The sequence below is a fragment of the Denticeps clupeoides genome, unplaced genomic scaffold (assembly GCF_900700375.1).
Source record: "Denticeps clupeoides unplaced genomic scaffold, fDenClu1.1, whole genome shotgun sequence".
Classification (NCBI taxonomy): domain Eukaryota; kingdom Metazoa; phylum Chordata; class Actinopteri; order Clupeiformes; family Denticipitidae; genus Denticeps; species Denticeps clupeoides.
Genome location: NW_021629779.1, coordinates 1 through 22,194, shown reverse-complemented (window position 1 = coordinate 22,194; position 22,194 = coordinate 1). Strand labels below are relative to the sequence as shown.

Here is a 22,194-nt window from a genome sequence, read left to right as displayed (position 1 = left end):
TACACACACACCATACATAACACCACACACAACACAATAACTACCACACCCTACACACCCACACACACCCATACACACTACCGCTACACGACACCCCTCACCCACACCCCACACACACACCCATACTCACCCATACACTACACACACACACACACCCATACTCACCAGACACACACTACACACAACCCCTACACACACACACACACACACACACACACACCAGTCCTCACCATGGCAACATCACGGAGAACCTGCCAGATCCGATCTTATTATTATTCCCTGTGAGAAGAACAGAGAGATGAGATGAGGAGATCTGCTCCAGGTTCTTCACCACTACTGACTACAGACCGTCATCTTCTCAGCCCCTGTGTACGTGTTCATAACGCTGGATTACAGTCACTATAACAATGATAATAATGATTATTAATATCACATCAACATATCAGCAGCATCAGCAACAACTAACAAGCTGGTTTTGGTTCAGATGATAACTGAAGAACCATCATTATCAGGTCAGGGTTCCACGCAGGAACTCTGAGGAGCAGTTTATATGAAATCAACCATGCGCGAACCCCAGAGCCGCGATTCGGATTACAGTCGTGATGATGATGATGATGATGGTGATGATAGCGAATAACGGGACGGAGCCTCACCTTCCGATCCGCCGTCTCTCACAGCTCCGACCCGGCCACGTCCTCCGCCATCTTGCCCGAACGGCGCCGGCGCAGCGTCCTCTGCTGGCGGCGCAACAGGTGGGAGCAGCGGCGCTGCTGGGGCTGCATTTCAACATCTTGCCTCCTTCGCGCGGATCGCCTCACTTTTCTAAATAAAAATCTAGGTTCGGAACGTCAAAATGAAAATGGTTGTAAAAGCGCAGGTTCCACCGAGATTTGAACTCGGATCGCTGGATTCAGAGTCCAGAGTGCTAACCATTACACCATGGAACCGGTGGAGGGCCGCGGGGCGGGGCCGTGTTTTAACTCGCCAGGCCTCGATCCTGCGTCCAAATCCGTCCTCTTCTCGCGAGAGTTACGTGGAGCGCAAGAAACATGTGATTCATATGAGCGCGTCGACTCAGAAGAGTCGATTCATCCAGAGTCGAGAAGGAATCGCCTTGCGTGGTCAGCAGAGGATCATTTTATTTCATTCTTTTGATTTTTACTCGCAGCAATTGCACCATAATACGTACACACGCTTCTGTACACATTATGTGGAGTTAGTGTGTTTTTTTTTTAATTTTGGAAAATTCCCCCTGCAGTTTCACCCTGACGAACAACTGACATATTTGTCCGCTTCGACATCAAAAATGAAAGTGAAAGTGATTATATGTCACTGAGGAGTTGCAGCCATGGAATCGACCTGTCTCTCTTCCATCAGTTGCTGATAATGGATAATCAACCTCAGTGCACTCAATACAAATTCTCTCTGCTCACTGCCAAAAACAGCTCCTTTTCAACATAAGCAGAGATATGAGTCCTCCCACAGCGGCACCAACAGCAACAGACGCGGCCCACGTCCAGGGAGGCGGCGCTACCGAGTCTGGAGGCTCTTCAGGGCCTGTACGAAAGTACAAAATCATCTTATAGACATTTAGACAGCATGTAGATGAAACAAGTTATTTTAATAGTTGGAGTTGTATGGGTTTCATTTGGAATCTCTGGAAAGAGAATTGTAGTCTGTCTCACTCACGCCAGGAGATGGTTTTGGGTTCAGCCATGCTGCTGTGCTTCACCAGGCAGGCGTACTCCTCTCCCGGCTGTGGAGTGACGTTCGTGTATTTAAACACCCTGAAGGTCCAGTCCTCCCCGTACACCAGGTCAGAGGTCACCACCTTCCCTGGGAAGGGACGCCCATTGAGCAGGACGCTGATCTCGATGTCTCCTGGGTAGAAGCCGGTGGCGTAGCAGTAAAGAACGTTCCGGGCACCAGCAGTTGCTGGGAAGTGGGTGTAGATGCTGACGGAAGGACTCGCTGAAGGACAGTTTACAACAGGGAGCAGGGAAGAAGACAAATTATTTACATCACTTATATATCATGTCCTGCACTATATTATGGGTCGGAGCACAATGTCCTTGTTCATGTCTTGTGTTGTGTGTTACTTTGTCTTTTTGTACACGCGTATATGATGAGAGGACTTTGACTTGAAAACATGTTCCAACGGGCAAAAGCGAAAGTAAAGTTCCATTCTTGCATGAAGACAGGTTTATATTTGGACCAGCGGTGGCGCCGTAATCAGAAGGTACCCCTGAGGTCCACTTGATGGTGCCCACTGTCACCAAGGGTGACGGTTAAATACAGAGGACACGTTTCACCGTGTCACTGTGTGCTGTGCTGCAGCGTCTCACAATGACGATCACGTCACTTCATTTCCCGTCAGGTGCAGGAGAAGCGGGGACGCCTGCTTCATAACAATAACTGTCCAGTTGACATGATTTCAGATTCCGACTGACCTTTTGGAGGTCTGGCCGAGCCGGTCTTCTCAGTCAGCCGCTCGAGGTAGTCCTGCTGGCGGGGGAATGACTTGGTGACCTCTGACACGCAGTACACACGCTCGGCGGCGTCCAGCACGCCGAAGCCCGCGGACGCACTGGGGCGCAGAACGAAGGTCTCCTGGGTCGGGTCGAAGTAGGCGAACACGGCCTCGTTCACCAAGACCACCACTTCCTGCGACAGAGAGCCATCGCTCCTGGTTCTGGTGTACGAGGCCACGCCCACGTACTGGTAATCTGGAATATGTACATTCTGACGATGGATAAACATGTTTTATATAAAGATCTAGTGCTGGTGCAATGACAAACACGAGAAGCACGTCCCCGACAGATGAAAAGCTTTAAATACGCGCCTTACCGGTCCATGACAACACATGCTGGAAGCAAAGACATAATAAAACGCTGGATGGTCCAGGAAGTTCTCGCATGGCGTCTCTCCTTCACCGCAGTGGGGTGTGTGCGGTTTCACTTTCGCTTTACTGCGTCGTCCCCGCGTCTCCGTACACGATGGCTGCGCTATTTTTTTGGTTTCTAGCCGGACTAGAAACCCTCTCTTCAGGGGCAGGTCCACAAGAACCCCCCTTACACTCGTTCTGAGATGGTGTGTGTGTGTGTGTGTGTTTGACAGCGTTGTGTCTCCACAGAAGAACACACCTTCCAGCAGCTGATCGGCTGCACCTTCAGCAGCGCGGGCCCAGTAGGCCGGTTCTGGATCTACGGCTACAACCAGAGAGACATCATGCACGTGGACCTGGAAGAGGAGGGCGTGGCCGCCAGGAGCGACGCGGGCAGTTTCATGGTGGAGGAGAGACGGAGCAAACTCTACTTTAAGAGCAAGGAGATGCGCCTGATGAGGATCTGCTCTGCAGTCCAGACAGTCTTCTCCCTGTCCAACAGCTCGCTGTCCAGGGCAGGTCAGTGACCACGCCCACAACGTCCACCGGTCCATGGGGGCTGATACTCACCACCCCCAGGTGGAACATCATGATGACACATCTCTCGCTGCTTCACAGTGAGGCCCACGGTGCAGGTCTCTCTGGCTGGAGAAGAGGGCAGGCGGTATCTGGCTTGCACGGTAAGGGGCTTCTATCCCAACGTCATCCGTGTCCGCTGGGTGCATCGTGGGAAAAAGGTATTCTTCGGGACCACAACCACAGGCCTTCTGCCCCAAAAGGATGGAACTTTCCAGATCACCAACTACCTGATGCTGGAGAACGGAACAGCAGAGAGCTTCTTCTGTGAGACAGAGCACGTCAGCATTGAAGGGAAACTGAAACTCCGGCTTGGTGGGTCCATTCAGAAGAAGAAGTCACTGTCAGGTGAGCTTCATGGTTTCTCACGTTTCTCTTTTCCACAGAGAACATCTCCTCCGGCTTCGGCCTCACCATGCTGCCCATCGTCCTCGGAGTTTTGTCCGCGGCGATTCCTCTCGGCATCACTTCCCTGTTCATCCGATCACACAGGAAACGTGCAGCGGCATCAGTGAGAGTTTCCTTAAACTCGAGTGATCCCTCAGAAACTCTGATGGAGCTGCAGAGAGCAGGATGAAGATTCCACCTCACGCTCTACACATATTCCACATCTCCCACAGCAGTTATCGGGAGAAAGACGTCTGTGATGTCAATCAGGGGACAAGCACAGACTGTTTATGACAAGTGACTGGTGCCTACTGAGAAATATGCAAATTAATCCATCAAATATGCAAATATGTACTTGCCTTTTTAACATTTCAGGCCATAAGAGATGACACACGTTAGCAAAAAGCCAAGAATTCATCACTGGTGTTATTTTCTTCCACAGCCAAGGGAACACGCTTTTAATTTAATTCTTCCTGTAATTTGTATTTAAAAATGAAAATGCATTTATTGGCTTGGCCAGAAGGTGTCGCTATACAACAATGTTAACATTACACTGGTGGGCCATAACCAGACCGTAAGTGAAGGTTCAAAATGCAAAAAAGAAGAAAATGGAGCAACAGACAAACCATTTATCCCAGCATGTATCATTTATAAACCATTTATAAACGCCGCCAGAGTGTAATATAGAACAACTAACATCTTATGCACACAACCACACACTGTACGCAGTTCTCAAATGGAAATTCAAACTTCATAGTGTTCACTGTGTAGGATGAATTCATGTTTTCTTTGCTTCTCAGTAAATTAAAACGGTATGCACTGGTCACAAAATTCTGGACCTTTTCACTACTCCTTCATAGATGGTGTCATATCGGCCTCCATCATCTGCTGGTTCCACCAGCACGCCGGCTCCAGAGCGCTGTCAGCGCGTGATCTGAGATCACTGGACCGACTGTGAGATCCTTATCTGTGACCAGCAGGCATGCAGGCCAGCACGTAAGGTCATTGAGGGGCTCCCCCTCCAAACGCCGGCTCCGAGGACCCAGAGGAGGAAGGTCACCTTGGTTCCCAAATCTGTCTTTCCAATCTGGCGTCCCTCAGATTGACAAAGTTCTGTGGATGCAGAATGAAACGTCAGATCGGGACTCGAACCGGCACATGAAAGGCGCCCGGAGTGTGTTGAGATGAAGCTCAGTGGCACCTCGGCACAACTGTTATTTGTGTGCTGCTCCACTGTGCCTTTTAAATTGTCCCTCAGGGACAAATAAACTTGTCCGAAATTAATTGAAACATTTAATTTCGAAGTAAAAGTCTAAGGACGCATACATACAACCACTTTCCTCATACAATCCTCCAAAAATGACAAATACGAGTGTATGCGGGTGGGGGTGTGGTCACCGTGGAAGTGCTTCCTGTTTGCATGGTTGTTGATATTTACCTGCACGTCCCCGTCTTTCCTGTAGATCTAACTGGTTTCCTGGAGGTTCAAATCATTAAAAGTCTCCCACATAATCCTCCACAACACAACAGTACGGTCAAGCCCACGTTTAGTGATGGACGAGAGGGTCTTCTGATGGCGTCTTCTGTTGAAGTATGCTGTTTTATGATGATCCAGAACACGAACAACTCCATCGGTGTCCACATGTGCACTTTATTTCAGTAGGGGACACGTAGAACCTGGTTCTGGAGGGACGCTGACAATAAGCCACATTTAAGCTGGAACTACAAGTTGGACACCAAGATCTAAACTACTTTTCAGTTTATGGCAAGTAATGAGAACTTAAACACAAAATGCCATGTTATCCGTACCTTATTAATAAATCCAGGATGGGAAGAAAGCGGCCTTCACACAGACTGACCACTGATGAAGATCTCGTCCAGACAAGGACAATCACTTCACTTTCACCTAAAACACAAACTAACCAAACGCACTAAATTCTGCTCATAAAGACACAGTCCAGTAGCAGCTACGGCGTGAATTACAGCGTGAATTCCAAAATCACTGTTCGTCTGTTTCGAATTTAAATTCATTTAAAGGGACGGGCGGCACTACTTTTGTGCACATCCGAGCACAAGTCAGATGTGACTGTCAAAAAGTTTTACTTACAGAAGTAATTTTAAAACGTACCCTTTAGAAACGGTGTCCGTTGTGCAAAGTTGTGCCTCGTTTCTACTGTAGAACATCCAGAAGAGAAAGTACATCAGTGTTTTGGAGGGTCTACTTTGTACCAAGCTGCGCCACGGCCTCCGCTCCACGACCAGGCGCGCCGCCATCTTGAATCCTAATGTGAATTTTCAGGATTTCTGCTTCTTTTCTCTTGTTTTCTCTCTTTTTCACCGATGTTAATACTTCGCGTGTTCTTGTCACTCGTGGGTGTTCGGGACGAGCAGTTACACCTTGCAAGGGGAAAGGACGCGGTGAGTTACGGAGAGGAGCTTTCTTAGCCGGCTGCCGGTTTTCTCCACGGATGAAATATGTTGGTGGACTTTAATCATCCGCTGAATTGTAATAAATCGAATTACTTAACTAACTAACAAACGAACAGAAATAAGATGTCGTTTGTGAATACCCTAAAACAGAATGTTGTAAATTGTTTGGTAGAGTAACGAGAATCCAGAAAGGGTGTCGTGCCGAAATGTTGCCTTCGTGACAGAATGCCACCCGGCGCCTCCAACTCTGTAAACGCGGTGAAACCGGGCGGATTAAACACGACCGCGGCGCCGGGAAAGACACGCGGCTACAGGGTCACGGCGACGCGGTGTTTGGCTGCCGTGTTCCTGACATTTTGGTCCTTTTTCATGGCGGGCAGCTTTTGCCGCGACACCCCTCTAGTTCGTACCGAAGGCCAGTTTTTTGTACAAGTAGTGTTTCTTTTATCATTTTACTGGTCTCTTACAGAATAAAATAGATAATTTTTTTTATTATTTATACCGCCTCTCTGTGCTGTTTATGGTGACTTTTCGCACTATAATAAACCACAGCGACTCGAACGTCCAGGCAACCTGAGGCGAACCAAACAGTCCGGCGGACGCCAGTGGCCGGTTCGGGCCGCCAATACCCGTCCGTTCACACCAACTTCGACCGGCCGCTGTGTTTAAATCCGCCTGATACGAACACCGTCGCCAGAACAGCAAGTAGCCGCTAAATAGCAGGGAGGTAGTAGCCTGGTGGGTAACACACCAGAAGACCCAGGTTCAAACCCCACTTACTACCATCGTGTCCCTGATTAGGACACTTAACCCTGAGTGTCTCCAGGGGGGGACTGTCCCTGTAACTACTGACTGTAAGTCTGGATAAGGGCGTCTGGTAAATGCCGTAAATGTTCTCTTCTGGTTGGCTTTCAGGAGACCACGCCGGGATCCCAGCCTGCTCCTTCTGGAAAGTTCCCTCACCGCCGGGGCTAGATGCACTTGGGCTGGGGGGCTTGTGGGTATAAAGTGGTCGGGCGAAGCCAAGAACATGGTATTACATGGCAGGCAGAATGGCAGCAGGTACGGTAATGAGCAGGCGTCCAGTCGGGCGCAGAACCAGGCCTCGCATCTGCGGCACAACAAGAGATGCAGCCGCCGTGAGTTGTCGCCCGTCCGCCCGCACGCGTAGAACAGCGCTTGACCCGCTCTTATGAACCCCCCCCTGACGTAGCTTCCTGTCTGCCGGCGGCCTTCTCAGGGTTCGGCGGCGGTGGCCCGGAGGCGGAGCGGCGGTACGTCCCCTCGTCCGGGATGACGGCTAAGGAGCTGTGTGAGAACGACGACCTCAGCACCAGCCTGATCCTGGACCCTTACCTGGGCTTCCAGACCCACAAGATGAACACCAGGTGGGAACGCCCGCTCCACGTTCCGCCGATCTCGGACGTTAGCAGATGCTGCAGGGCTGTAAAATGCGACCAATTCGGTTGCACATGCGGCATCATTTCAGAAAACCAAAAAAAAAAAATAAAAAATCGGTACGACTAGGTGTTCAGGGCAAAGAAATTCTCTGTAAACTTGTGTTGTTGTTCGTGAACAATTCGTTCAAAAGAACAAATCGTTCCTCAGGCGATTAGTTCGTTTCTCGGGTGGTAGTAGCCTAGTGGGTAACTCGCCTATGAACCAGAAGACCCGGGTTCGAATCCCACTTACTACCATTGTGTCCCTGAGCAAGACACTTAACCTTAAATTGCTCCAGGGGGGGACTGTCCCTGTAACTACTGTAAGTCGCTCTGGATAAGGGCGTCTGATAAATGCTGTAAATGTAAATGTTTCTCAGCCGGCGTACCGCGGGAGGGCGGGGCCAAGCGCACGGACTGTGCCGCGTCGCCGGAGCCTGAATGAACGAATCACTCGGTGAACGACACGCTCCTGAATCAGTGTAGTGAGCTGTGGGCACGGTGGCGATTCGGGATTCGAACCGGCAACCCTCCGGTTACGGGGCCGCTTCCTTAACCGCCAGGCCAGTCCCCCACCACCAGAAATCATGCAGTCGAGGTTCCCACATTTGGGGTATTCGCGGGGGTCCAACATGCTTTGTGCGCGTAACAAGTCTGTTTATATATATAAATATATCAGAATCGTATTTATTGCAAGCAAATACAAGGAATTTGATTCCGGTAGATGGTGTCTCTCAAGTACAGAGTAGAAGAGCAGAAGTGTTATTTGTACAAGTTGTAGAATTATAAATATATATACTGAATATAAGTATATGTATGAATGTACATTGGTCTATAAGTGTATAAAGATGAACAATGTGCAGTACAGTAAACAGGCCCAAAATCTAAATCCTGTAACCAGTGTACATAAGGTGCAGTGTGCAATGTTAGGTGGTGTGGTGTGTGTGTGTGTGTGTGTGTGTGTGTGTGTGTGTGTTAGTGTGTATCTCCCCCCCCACCTCAGACTTTCTGCTTTCATTGCCAACTACATCGGCAGCATCCATTTCACCACCTCAGCATCCCTTTCCGTGCTGATAAAAACATCACCATCTTTAAAATGACAGAAATGAAACTCTGAAAAAGCTTAAATGCATCTATAAACCGCATCACCTGCGGCGATGAACGTCCACGTCCAGTTTCCCGTCTCGCACTTCGTGTTCCACAGTGATGTAGCGCGCGTTTTCCCGCAGGTTCCGACCTATGAAAGGGCGGCAGGAGGAGTTGAAGGAGGTGATCGAGCGCTTTAAGAAGCACGACAATCTGGAGAAGGCCTTCAAGGCCCTGACGTCAGGAGACTGGTCCAGACATCACTTTGTCCACAAGACCAAGGCCCAGGAGAAGCTCTTTAAAAAGCATGTGCGTGGGATATATACCCATTACATATATACACGTTACATATATATATATACACACACACACACACACATATATATATATATATACATACACACACACACGTAACATATATACATATATACACATACATATTACATATCCATATTACATATATACCCATTATATATACACACACACACACACACACACGTACGTTACATATATACCCATTACATATATACACTTTACAGATTACATATATACATATTACATATATACGCCATATATATATATATAAACATATAAACACACACACACATACACACACACGTTACATATATACCCATTACATATATACACTTTACAGATTACATATATACATATTACATATATACGCCATATATATATATATATATATATATACACACACACACACACACACACACACACACACATACACACACACGTTACATATATACCCATTACATATATACTCTTTACAGATTACATATATACATATTACATATATACACCATATATGTATGTATGTATATATATATATACACACACACACACACACACACACACGTTACATATATACCCATTACATATATACTCTTTACAGATTACATATATACATATTACATATATACGCCATATATGTGTATATATATATATACACACACACACACATACACACGTTACATATATACCCATTACATATATATACACACACACACACACGTTACATATATACACATTATATACCCTCGACAACCTCCTCCTCTTCTCTTAAACTGCGCTCTCTTCTTCAGCTCTTCGTTTACTTACGGATGTTCGCCACCAACAGCGGCTTCGAGATCCTGCCCTGCAACCGATACTCGTCAGAGCAAAACGGCGCCAAGATTGTTGCTACGAAGGAGTGGTGAGACGCGGCGTGATGAACTCCGACCTCCCGGCACATAACGCCTCGCATGCGGAGAGGAGCGCGTTACGGTTAAACCCGGAGAAGTGCTAATAAAAAGGTGACGAACGTGCCGGTTCCCCCGACAGGAAGCGGTACGACAAGATGGAGCACCTGGTCGGCTGCATCGCCGAGCTGACGAGGAGCGAGGAGAACCTGCTGCTGCGCCACGGCGAGAACGACTTCAGCGTCATGTACTCCACCCGCAAGAACTGCGCCCAGCTGTGGCTCGGCCCGGCGGCCTTCATCAACCACGGTACCGGCCGCCGCCGCCGCGCTGTCCTCTCCGCCGCGGAGGCTGGAGACACGTGTCCCGCTCACCTTTTACTCTCTTTCCTTGCAGATTGTCGGCCGAACTGTAAAGTAAGTCAGGCCCCGCCCCCCCGCACCGCCGCCACCGGCGTCCCCGTCACCTTCTCTCTTCCTGTTGCAGTTCGTGTCCACCGGGCGGGACACCGCCTGCGTCAAGGTCCTGCGGGACATCGAGCCCGGCGAGGAAATTTCCTGTCACTATGGAGACGGCTTTTTTGGGGAGAACAACGAGTTCTGTGAATGCTACACGTGTGAAAGGTACCGGTCGCCGCGTTCTCCGTTCTTCCGGTTAAAGCCGCTCGCTCGAGGAACCGTGCTCTTTATCATCGTCCCAGGCGGGGAACCGGCGCCTTTAAATCGACAGTGGGAGGAGTCGCGGCCGCCGCCCCCGTCATCAACAGCAAGTACGGCCTGAGGGAGACGGACCGGCGGCTGAACCGTCTGAAGAAGCTGGGCGAGACGGAGGACGCGCCGGAGACACACGCAGGTCTCCATATTCAGGACGCCGTGATGTTTCATTTATTCATCTTACATCTTATAATAATGCACTTTTACAGTATTTACCAGACGCCCTTATCCAGAGGGACTTACAGTCAGTAGTTACAGGGACAGTCCCCCCCTGGAGACACTCAGGGTTACAGTGAGTAGTTACAGGGACAGTCCCCCCTGGAGACACTCAGGGTTACAATCAGTAGTTACAGGGACAGTCCCCCCCCTGGAGACACTCAGGGTTACAGTCAGTAGTTATAGGGACAGTCCCCCCCCTGGAGACACTCAGGGTTACAATCAGTAGTTACAGGGACAGTCCCCCCGCCTGGAGACACTCAGGGTTACAATCAGTAGTTACAGGGACAGTCCCCCCCTGGAGACACTCAGGGTTACAGTCAGTAGTTACAGGGACAGTCCCCCCCTGGAGACACTCAGGGTTACAGTCAGTAGTTACAGGGACAGTCCCCCCCTGGAGACACTCAGGGTTACAGTCAGTAGTTACAGGGACAGTCCCCCCCTGGAGACACTCAGGGTTACAGTCAGTAGTTATAGGGACAGTCCCCCCCTGGAGACACTCAGGGTTACAGTCAGTAGTTACAGGGACAGTCCCCCCCTGGAGACACTCAGGGTTACAGTCAGTAGTTACAGGGACAGTCCCCCCCTGGAGACACTCAGGGTTACAATCAGTAGTTACAGGGACAGTCCCCCCCTGGAGACACTCAGGGTTACAATCAGTAGTTACAGGGACAGTCCCCCCCTGGAGACACTCAGGGTTACAGTCAGTAGTTATAGGGACAGTCCCCCCCCTGGAGACACTCAGGGTTACAGTCAGTAGTTACAGGGACAGTCCCCCCGCCTGGAGACACTCAGGGTTACAATCAGTAGTTACAGGGACAGTCCCCCCCTGGAGACACTCAGGGTTACAGTCAGTAGTTACAGGGACAGTCCCCCCCTGGAGACACTCAGGGTTACAATCAGTAGTTACAGGGACAGTCCCCCCCTGGAGACACTCAGGGTTACAGTCAGTAGTTACAGGGACAGTCCCCCCCTGGAGACACTCAGGGTTACAGTCAGTAGTTACAGGGACAGTCCCCCCCTGGAGACACTCAGGGTTAAGTGTCCTGCTCAGGGACACGATGGTAGTAAGTGGGGTTTGAACCTCTGGTTTATAGGCGAGTGTGTTACCCGCTAGGCTACTACCACCCACATGATTTTGGTCAGTAGTGGCCTAGCGGTTAAGTAAGTGGCCCTGTAATCAGAAGGTTGCCGGTTCGAATCCCGCCCCTCCAAGGTGCCACTGAGGTCCCCTTGATGAAGGTCCCGTCCCCACACACTGCTCCCCGGGCGCCTGTCATGGTGCCCACTGCTCACTCAGGGTGATGGTTAAATACAGAGGACACGTTTCACTGTGTCACCGTGTGCTGTGCTGCTGTGTATCACTTCACTTTACACACTTTACATGATGTCAAATGATGTACAGAATGATTTTTCTTATTTTCTTCATTTCTTTATTTTAGGGAGGAAGCGGACGGGCGGCGCCGGTGCAAAGCTGAAAGCCGCCCCGCCCCCGCTGAGAACTCTGACCTCGCCTCCCGACCCGGAGAGCAACAGCAGGGCGCCGAGGAGACCCAAGGTCAAATTCCGGAGGCGGAGCCGGGGCACCCAGGCCGGCCCCGCCCATGGGGCTCTGAGCCCGGTCCTGTGCCAGGAAAACGGGGCGGAGCCTGTCCACGGCCCGGGCTGCCCGACGAGCCGCCATGCGGCGAGAGAGAAGAGCCTCGGGCCGCCGCGGTGCGGGCGCGGCCGGGCGTGTCCCTACAGGACTCGGAGGCTGACCCGCACGCTGGCGGCGGAGAGCGAGCTGGAGGTCCACAGTCCCCGCATGCCCGGTGGGGCGGTGGTGAAGGCGGAGCCGGGCGATGTGGAGGCGGACCTGAGCCATGGGGCGGGGCCGAAGGAGCCAGCGCTGCACTCCTCCACCTGCGGCCGGTTCACCCAGCTGCGGCCGGACAGTACGGTGAAGAAGGAGCCGCGGGACTTCTTGTCCCCTCCTGACAGTTTGAGGGACGACGGTCACAGGACACATGCAGTAAAGCCACGGGGTCGTAAGTCAAAGGGCAGCAGGAGGTCACCAGGCAAAGGGAAGAAAAAGCGGCGAATCACGCGCTACGACACGCAGCTGATTGTGGAGAACCTCACCGGCATTCCCAAGATCACGCTCCGCCGGCGCAGGGACAGCGGCAGCAACAAGACCACCTGTCCGGGACAGAAGCCCCTGGACTCGTCCACACCTTCCAAGATCAGCATCAAGTTCAGCAAGGAGCACGACGGGGAGAAGGTCGACTCGTACGTGGCAAAGCTGAACAACGGGGCTGCTGGTGGTGGTTCCACAGAGCTGAAGATCCAGCTGAAGCGTGAGGACGTTCAGCAGGACCTGGACCCTGAGCCCAGCAGCGAACAGTCTTCATCGGAGGAGGACGAGGACGAGGACGACTTTATTCCCCTTCCTCCTCCAAAGCGCCTGCGTCTCATCGTGGGGAAAGACTCCATAGACATCGATATTTCCTCCAGGAGGAGAGAGGACCAGCTGCTGAGGCTGAATGCATGAACCTGGTCCACGTCTTCATCAGCGCTCTGGGGGTTGATGTAAAAATTTGATTCTCCAAGAAAATGTCATTAATGTCAAATGTCATTTGTCATTTAACAAAAATGCACTTAACTTTTGTAACGATCAGACTGTAGAGTGGAAATAATTTTCATCTCTTAGTGTGACGTTCTAATCAAACCACGAAAACTTGAAGACTGAAAAATTATTTAATGTCCTCCTGTATCAGTGGACACCTCACAACTGACTGGGAGCAGCTGGTCTTACCTCAAACTCCACCTCACTCATACACCAAACATTGATCACACCCAACATCGGCCACGCCCACCCTCTCTCGTCCTCCACCGTGCCCAACATCGGCCATGCCCACCCTCTCTCATCTTCCACCGCGCCCAACATCGGCCACGCCCACCCTCTCTCGTCCTCCACCGCGCCCAACATTGGCCAAACCCACCCTCTCTCGTCCTCCACCGCGCCCAACATCGGCCACGCCCACCCTCTCTCTTCTTCCACCACACCCAACATCGGCCACGCCCACCCTCTCTCGTCCTCCACCGCGCCCAACATCGGCCACGCCCACCCTCTCTCGTCTTCCACCACACCCAACATCGGACACACCCACCCTCTCTCGTCCTCCACCGCGCCCAACATCGGCCACGCCCACCCTCTCTCGTCCTCCACTGCGCCAACATCGGCCACGCCCACCCTCTCTCGTCCTCCACCGCACCCAACATCGGACACACCCACCCTCTCTCGTCCTCCACCGCGCCCAACATCGGCCAAACCCACCCTCTCTCGTCCTCCACCGCGCCCAACATCGGCCACACCCACACTCTCGTCGTCCACCGCGCGTCCTCCAACATCGGCCACACCCACACTCTCTCGTCCTCCACCGCGCCCAACATCGGCCACGCCCACCCTCTGTCGTCCTCCACCACACCCAACATCGGCCACGCCCACCCTCTCTTGTCCTCCACCGCGCCCAACATCGGCCATGCCCACCCTCTCTTGTCCTCCACCGCGCCCAACATCGGCCACACCCACCCTCTCTCGTCCTCCACCGCGCCCAACATCGGCCACGCCCACCCTCTCTCGTCCTCCACCGCGCCCAACATCGGCCACGCCCACCCTCTCTCGTCCTCCACCGCGCCCAACATCGGCCACGCCCACCCTCTCTCGTCCTCCACCGCGCCCAACATCGGCCACACCCACACTCTCTCGTCCTCCACCGCGCCCAACATCGGCCACGCCCACCCTCTCTCGTCCTCCACCGTGCCCAACATCGGCCATGCCCACCCTCTCTCATCTTCCACCGCGCCCAACATCGGCCACGCCCACCCTCTCTCGTCCTCCACCGCGCCCAACATTGGCCAAACCCACCCTCTCTCGTCCTCCACCGCGCCCAACATCGGCCACGCCCACCCTCTCTCTTCTTCCACCACACCCAACATCGGCCACGCCCACCCTCTCTCGTCCTCCACCGCGCCCAACATCGGCCACGCCCACCCTCTCTCGTCTTCCACCACACCAACATCGGACACACCCACCCTCTCTCGTCCTCCACCGCGCCCAACATCGGCCACGCCCACCCTCTCTCGTCCTCCACCGCGCCCAACATCGGCCACGCCCACCCTCTCTCATCCTCCACCGCACCCAACATCGGACACACCCACCCTCTCTCGTCCTCCACCGCGCCCAACATCGGCCAAACCCACCCTCTCTCGTCCTCCACCGCGCCCAACATCGGCCACACCCACACTCTCGTCCTCCACCGCGCCCAACATCGGCCACACCCACACTCTCGTCGTCCACCGCGCGTCCTCCAACATCGGCCACACCCACACTCTCTCGTCCTCCACCACGCCCAACATCGGCCACGCCCACCCTCTGTCGTCCTCCACCACACCCAACATCGGCCACGCCCACCCTCTCTTGTCCTCCACCGCGCCCAACATCGGCCATGCCCACCCTCTTGTCTCCACGCGCCCCAAACATCGGCCACACCCACCCTCTCTCGTCCTCCACCGCGCCCAACATCGGCCACGCCCACCCTCTCTCGTCCTCCACCGCCCAACATCGGCCACGCCCACCCTCTCTCGTCCTCCACCGCGCCCAACATCGGCCACGCCCACCCTCTCTCGTCCTCCACCGCGCCCAACATCGGCCACGCCCACACTCTCTCGTCCTCCACCGCGCCCAACATCGGCCACGCCCACCCTCTCTCGTCCTCCACCGCGCCCAACATCGGCCACACCCACCTCTCTCGCCTCCACCGCGCCCAACATCGGCCACCCACCCTCTCTCGTCCTCCACCGCGCCCAACATCGGCCACGCCCACCCTCTCTCGTCCTCCACCGCGCCCAACATCGGCCACACCCACCCTCTCTCATCCTCCACCGCGCCCAACATCGGCCACGCCCACCCTCTCTCGTCCTCCACCGCGCCCAACATCGGCCACGCCCACCCTCTCTCGTCCTCCACCGCGCCCAACATCGGCCACGCCCACCCTCTCTCGTCCTCCACCGCGCCCAACATCGGCCACACCCACACTCTCTCGTCCTCCACCGCGCCCAACATCGGCCACACCCACACTCTCTCGTCCTCCACCGCGCCCAACATCGGCCACGCCCACACTCTCTCGTCCTCCACCGCGCCCAACATCGGCCACGCCCACCCTCTCTTGTCCTCCACCGCGCCCAACATCGGCCACGCCCACCCTCTCTTGTCCTCCACCGCGCCCAACATCGGCCACACCCACCCTCTCTCGCCTCCACAGCGCCCAACATCGGCCACACCCACCCTCTCTCGTCCTCCACCGCGCCCAACATCGGCCATGCCCACCCTCTCTCGTCCTCCACCACACCCAACATTGGCCACGCCCACCCTCTCTCGTCCTCCACCACACCCAACATCGGCCACGCCCACCCTCTCTCGTCCTCCACCACGCCCAACATCGGCCAAACCCACCCTCTCTCGTCCTCCACCGCGCCCAACGTCGACCCCACCCAGCCTCTGTTGTCTTCTACCACACCCAACATCCACCACATACTATCATCTTTATCAGTAAATATTAGTCATGAGTGAAATTATATGCGAATTTGTAGTGAGATGTTTACTTACACAAACTGCTTTATGAGTGGATGAGGGGTTTTTTACTGGGTATTAGGAGTTGTAGAGACACGATCTGGGCGTGTCTCGTATTGACATGAGGAAGTAGCGTGATGGTGTGAGCTGGTCGATCATGCATTTACTGGTCTCCCCCTGTTTATACTTTCTTTACAAAAAACATGAATAAACCTCATCTTCTGGGTGTCAGAAGTAATTACACACCAACAGAAGTGCAGATTCTCCCTGGACATTTCTGTACTGTGAGACATGATCCATGAAAGTACTGTCCCCCCATAATGACATTTATGTTGTAATGTGGAATACGCCACAGAGCCGAGATGCGACTTGTTCTCTGTAGACGTGCAGCTCTCTGGTTCCCTTCACGCTCGGTGCCTTATAGCCAATCCACTTCTCCTCCTCCTCCTCTTCTTCCTCCTCCTCCTCCCAGGCGGCGCTGGGTGGGGTTCGGGTGTCAGAGACAACGAGACGAGTGGAAATGAGTTCACACTTATTCCCCTTTGTACTGTCCACATCACCAGCAGCAGGAGGTGTGTGAGTGTGTGTGTGAGTGTGTGCTCTCCCCATTGCACAATTCATGATTTCCCACGTGTACAGTAGGCTGTCTGGACCGAGACGTTGGGAATATTTCACTCCAGTTGTGTGGCACTGAAGTAAAATAAAATAGATGTAAAAAGGGGCGGTGCTTATATTTTACTTTAATGCAAATCAAAGAACATGATGTACTTATTTAATAATTTCCTAAACTTGAAACTAAGATAAAAGTTGTTTGTGAAAACATTGCGTGTGCAGCTTTAATCTCCATCGTGATGAATGAAAAGAAGATCTTGCTGTGGAAATATCGCAGAAGTGTCACACACACACACACACGTACAATTTTACACTCATTTTAAATAACGTCCCACTGTCTCTGTTTGAAGGAACTCCTGAAGGCAGCGCGGAGACACAAATACGATTTCAATCAGTGAAAAAATGGACGAGTTGGATCAGATGCTGATAACGAAGCAGTGAAGTCCCAGCGGGGTGTGTAGGTGTGGTTAGTTGTTTAGTGGAGGCGGGGTTTATTCATGTGGGTGGTGCTTGTTCCTCCACCCCTGTGCTGGAATCTGGACGTATTAGTTTTCGTTGGTTTTATGTGCGTGTCTCCCACTGACTCCTGGCAGACCCCTCCTACCACCAGTCCCACTGTGGGATGCTGGGAGTTTCGGTTTCCATGGCTACGTCTTATCACCCCAGCAGGCCACCTTAAGAGCGTTTCCCTTCACTTTGGGACTGAGATCCTGCTTTTTATTCTTGAGCCTTCTGTGAATTTCTTTTAAATGATCACCGGCCCGAATTTGTTGTCTTATTTTAATTCCAACATGTCTGCAGGAGATCTTCTGTAGCCCACAACCACCCACGAGGAGGCCAGCCGTTATATTTACACATTTCAGCGCCCATCTCAGCCCCTGCTGTGTGGATCACCGTCGTTTTCCGAGCTGCAGCCCTTCTGTGGTCCCATCAGGAGAAGATAAAGCAGCAGTTCCAGTTAAACAGGATCTGACTTGGTTTCAATGGAGAGCACCCACAAAACCATGAACACTCATCAAGTCATGGATGATGCATCTTAAATTATGGCTCATAAAACATCATCTGCTTATACTGGTTATTACCAGAAAGGGCTAAACCCGATTTGAGATACTTCTCATCGAACACTTCCACTTACCGGTTTCAGATGATTCCGCTTCCGGATGGCAGTAAAAAGCCCCGGGCCACCAGTGATGGAGGGATGCGTGGAGCGAAAATCTCCCAAACATTTGTATTATTTCCTCTGCCTGTGTTTGTGTAATAACACTGTTAAGGGGGGGAAATAGAGGTCAGAGGTCAGACCTTCACTGTAATTATTACTTAGGAAAAATGGGCTGTAAAAAAACAGAAATTAATATATGTTTATTTTGTAAACTTAGTCAAGAAAATTTCAGTTGATTATCGAGGATGCTGAATATGCCAGATTCTTTCACATTGATGGGAAGTGACTGAATTGAAAACCTAAAATCAACTTAATCATGTTTGGCCACCGAAAATGGAAAAAAGCGCCAATGAGTGTCATTGGATTAGATAGGGTTACAGGGGTACACACCATTTGCCACTGATTTCGTTTGGTATCGGCAATATTGATACGTCGATACACCGAGCAAAGTCCCGTCCCCACACACTGCTCCCCGGGCGCCTGTCATGGTGCCCACTTTCACCAGGGGTGACACGATGAAACGTGTCCTCTGTATTTAACCGTCACCCTTGGTGAGCAGTGGGCACCATGACAGGCGCCCGGGGAGCAGTGTGTGGGGACGGGACCTTCATCAAGGGGACCTCAGTGGCACCTTGGCGGCTCAGGATTCGAACCCGCAACCTTCTGATTACGAGTCCGCTTCCTTAACCACTACTGGCCCAGAACAAATGCATCGCCATGAGTAATGTGAGCATCAAGTTGACGTTACAGTTGAAAAGATCATACTCTGGAAGTGTTGACTCACCATGATTTTTTAAAACAATTTTACGTTTAACTTTAAATTTTACGTTTTACTTTAACTTTGAAGAGTAACAATTAATCGAGAAAAGGAGAAACATTTATGTCAGTTATCCATATTCTGATCATGTGGTATCTGATATTTTATTTCTGTGAAGACACCTACTTACCAGAAGTCTCAGGTTCAAACCCCACGTAGTACCATGTGAGTGTCTCCAGGGGGACTGTCCCTGTCACTACTGATTGTCAGGCCACAGAGCTCCACAGTAATGTGAAAACCCAGCGAAGTCGAATACAGAACTCAGTGCCAACTTTACCGAGGTTCTCACAGCAGGAACCTTTTACCGGAACATTACGGTAAAGGCGGCGCTTCTACTCGGACTTTACGGTAAACCGGGAGCGGCGGCGCGGCGGCGGCGCGGCGTCAGCGTCACAACCGCAAACCGCGAGCGGGAAGTGCGCCGTCAGGTAAGCGGCGTCTTATTCCGCATAATAAACACAATTATAAAACGCGCCTCTGGCGGGACGTAAAGCACGTCTTATTGGACGTTGTGCGGGTTTCCGCTCTGAACATAACGTGACGGCGGGAAACTTTATTTATTTCCCGGTTTGAATAAAACGCGTGTCGATCACTGTGATTTCCGCGACGTTTAATAAATAAACCATTAAAAGAACCAGACCAGTTTCTGGCACGTATTTCAATGTATTTGGAAAGTTTAATTTCATTTCCTAAAGGTCGTGACCCCTCGGTTGACCCCTGTGGGAAGTGGGCGGGGTCCCAGAAGAACCTTCCAGGCGGCCGCCGCTCCACCCTGTTCATAATTCATATTTTTATGTCATTTCAGCCCAGAGGGTGTTGAACCGTATCGGATTCGACCATAAAACATGATGAGAAAACGAGCTGCAGATGCTTTATGGATGTTTTCCCAGAGATGCCTTCTTGCCACTGTGGGGGTGTGTGTGTAGTGTTTGATGGTCCATTTTATGAGTGTGTGTGTGTGTGTGTATGGGGTTTGTTGGTCCAGTTGGACGCTCGGCTGGTATATAAATGCCACGCCTTGTTCGCCATGTTTAAATCAGGACCATCTAATGTTCCGTCACTTGAACACCCGTGTGTTCTGCTCCAGAAGCTGCAGAATTGCAGGGGGAGGAATAGATGAAGGACGTGTGTGTGTATGACCATCGTGCCTGGAAGCATGTGTTTCTGATTTTCTGGTCTCGTGCTTCCTGAGGTTCCCTGAAGTTCCCTCTTCATGACCTCAGGCAGATGTCCTCCTTTAATGATGGACGTTGGATGTACGTGAAGGGCGTGGCTGTTTTTGGTTGTTTTCTGGACTGATGGTGACGTAATAATCGGCGCCGCTGGATCTGGATCTTCAGGATTGGCTGAATCGCTGGTCCTCCTGACGTCTATGTCCTGCTCAGGGGCGTGTATGTGAAGGAGCGTGCGCTCCCTGATCTAACAGGAAATGAAGCTTCACCTCCCTGCAGAAGCAGAAGAGATCTGCAGTCTGAGGGACGGAGACGGACGAGTGTGTTCTTCTCGTGTCTTGAGAAAGTGTGATTGTTAAGTTCTCCATCTCAGCACCCTTTGTTTTTCTCCATTCCGCTTGCGCAGTCCCTCCAGCCAGCAGGTACGAGCGGTCAGTGGAGCGAGGAGAAAGGGTGCTTGGTTGGAGCTCAGAGTCTCACGCCAGAGTCACACCGGCCTGCTGTGGTCATCAAAGCTTTGTGGAGAGATGAGAACATTTTATCAGCTGCTGCTCGTCCTCATTGTCCAATGGAGTTTGAGCTTTGAATGCAGCTGTATAGAAGAGGCGGGGTCTGGACCAGGGGTTTTCAGAAACATCAGGTTTTGTTTCCAGTTCCTGGGCAGCTGATTGGCCTGGACCTTCATGCACGGTTGATGGTGGGGAGATGCCTGCAAAGAGCATGAACTCTCAACCCTCAAGACTATTCAGAATTTGATGTGGCATTTTCCACAGAAAAAGGAAGCCAAATTGCTTCATGACCTGTCCTTCAAGCCCCAGAACATGCCAAATGCATCGGACAGGACTTAATACAGTATACGTGACCCGCGGTGACCTTTCAGCAGAAGCCGACTGAAGATGGAGCAGCCATGTTTTTCATCTTCACTACTTCATTTATTATATATGAACATGCGGTGAAAGTCCTTGGACCTCCAGACATTTCCCATGTTCTGAATCTGCGCTTGAGGACCACGTGGCTCATGCATGAGAAACAGGACGTTTTATTGAACTACTTTGATTAACTTTGCATCCCCAGACTTTGCTCCATCGATTAATGTCGGGTTTGGTGCGAGAAGATGCATGTGCAGACATGCTGGGTCGGCTGGAGACAGTGAGGGAGTGAGAGATCGGAGCGTCGGTGTCGAGTGATGGAACAGTAGATGGTCCTGACAAGGCGTGGCATTTAGACCACTGCCCCTGTGCAGTTGGGGTCACCCTGGTAGTGTGGTGCTGCATGGGTGCATGAAACCGATTGGACGAGTGTTTTGGATTCGGCGCGGACAACAACACTTGCACCACGCAAGCCGTAGAAAACAATGGGGTTCAGAGCGCCGTGCAGCGCACATGCGCACAGCATTTACCAGACGCCCTTATCCAGAGCGACTTACAGTCAGTAGTTACAGGGACAGTCCCCCCCCGGAGACACTCAGGGTTAAGTGTCCTGCTCAGGGACACGATGGTAGTAAGTGGGATTTGAACCTGGGTCTTCTGGGTCATAGGCGAGTGTGTTACCCCCCAGGATACTACCACCTCCTGAGGCCAGTCACGTTCCCTTTTAAAGGGCTTTAAAAGTCCTTAAACCCACAGAAAACCCTGAAATATGGGAATATTAGGATATTCAAACAATATGACAATATTACAAATATTCCATCAAATATGGGACTAGTAAAACGATAGAACGTGACTGTGTGATAGACAGTCCATGCTCACCAGTCAGATGTGTCCCATGTTAAAGCCACGCCCTCTTAAACTGCAATCTCGAATTTTCGTAAAAATCCGATGGCACAATAGAGGTTAAAAGATGAGCACTTTCTCATTTATTAACAGCAGTAGAGTATTATTGCAGTTGTGA

General features: G+C 51.7%; 3 protein-coding genes and 1 non-coding gene across 5 annotated transcripts; 2 read left to right on the top strand and 2 right to left on the bottom strand.

Moving 5' to 3' along the window:
* Window positions 1–875: 875 nt before the first annotated feature.
* On the bottom strand, window positions 876–947 carry trnaq-cug (transfer RNA glutamine (anticodon CUG)). Its single transcript has one exon. It is a non-coding gene; the product is annotated as a tRNA-Gln (tRNA).
* Window positions 948–1,221: 274 nt separating this feature from the next.
* On the bottom strand, window positions 1,222–3,373 carry LOC114773843 (HLA class II histocompatibility antigen, DP beta 1 chain). The gene is made up of 4 exons (XM_028966010.1): window positions 2,848–3,373; window positions 2,451–2,726; window positions 1,690–1,971; window positions 1,222–1,557 (listed from the first exon to the last, which is right to left on the bottom strand). Exons 1-4 carry the CDS (start codon window positions 2,915–2,917, stop codon window positions 1,430–1,432), a joined length of 756 nt encoding a protein of 251 aa, XP_028821843.1. The 5' UTR covers window positions 2,918–3,373; the 3' UTR covers window positions 1,222–1,429.
* On the top strand, window positions 2,974–4,659 carry LOC114773842 (rano class II histocompatibility antigen, A beta chain). Of its 2 annotated transcripts, XM_028966008.1 has the most exons (4): window positions 2,974–3,054; window positions 3,134–3,403; window positions 3,503–3,775; window positions 3,847–4,659. In XM_028966008.1, the coding sequence occupies exons 1-4, from the start codon at window positions 2,997–2,999 to the stop codon at window positions 4,035–4,037; spliced, it is 792 nt and encodes a 263-aa protein (XP_028821841.1). In that variant the 5' UTR covers window positions 2,974–2,996; the 3' UTR covers window positions 4,038–4,659. The 2 variants fall into 2 exon arrangements, with proteins under 2 accessions (XP_028821841.1, XP_028821840.1); XM_028966007.1 differs by having other exon boundaries at window positions 3,503–4,659.
* Window positions 4,660–6,094: 1,435 nt separating this feature from the next.
* LOC114773841 (histone-lysine N-methyltransferase KMT5B-like) lies at window positions 6,095–13,586 on the top strand. The gene is made up of 10 exons (XM_028966006.1): window positions 6,095–6,265; window positions 7,193–7,416; window positions 7,518–7,665; window positions 8,946–9,111; window positions 9,906–10,015; window positions 10,144–10,310; window positions 10,398–10,417; window positions 10,488–10,624; window positions 10,702–10,853; window positions 12,373–13,586. Exons 2-10 carry the CDS (start codon window positions 7,308–7,310, stop codon window positions 13,461–13,463), a joined length of 2,100 nt encoding a protein of 699 aa, XP_028821839.1. The 5' UTR covers window positions 6,095–6,265; window positions 7,193–7,307; the 3' UTR covers window positions 13,464–13,586.
* Window positions 13,587–22,194: the final 8,608 nt, after the last annotated feature.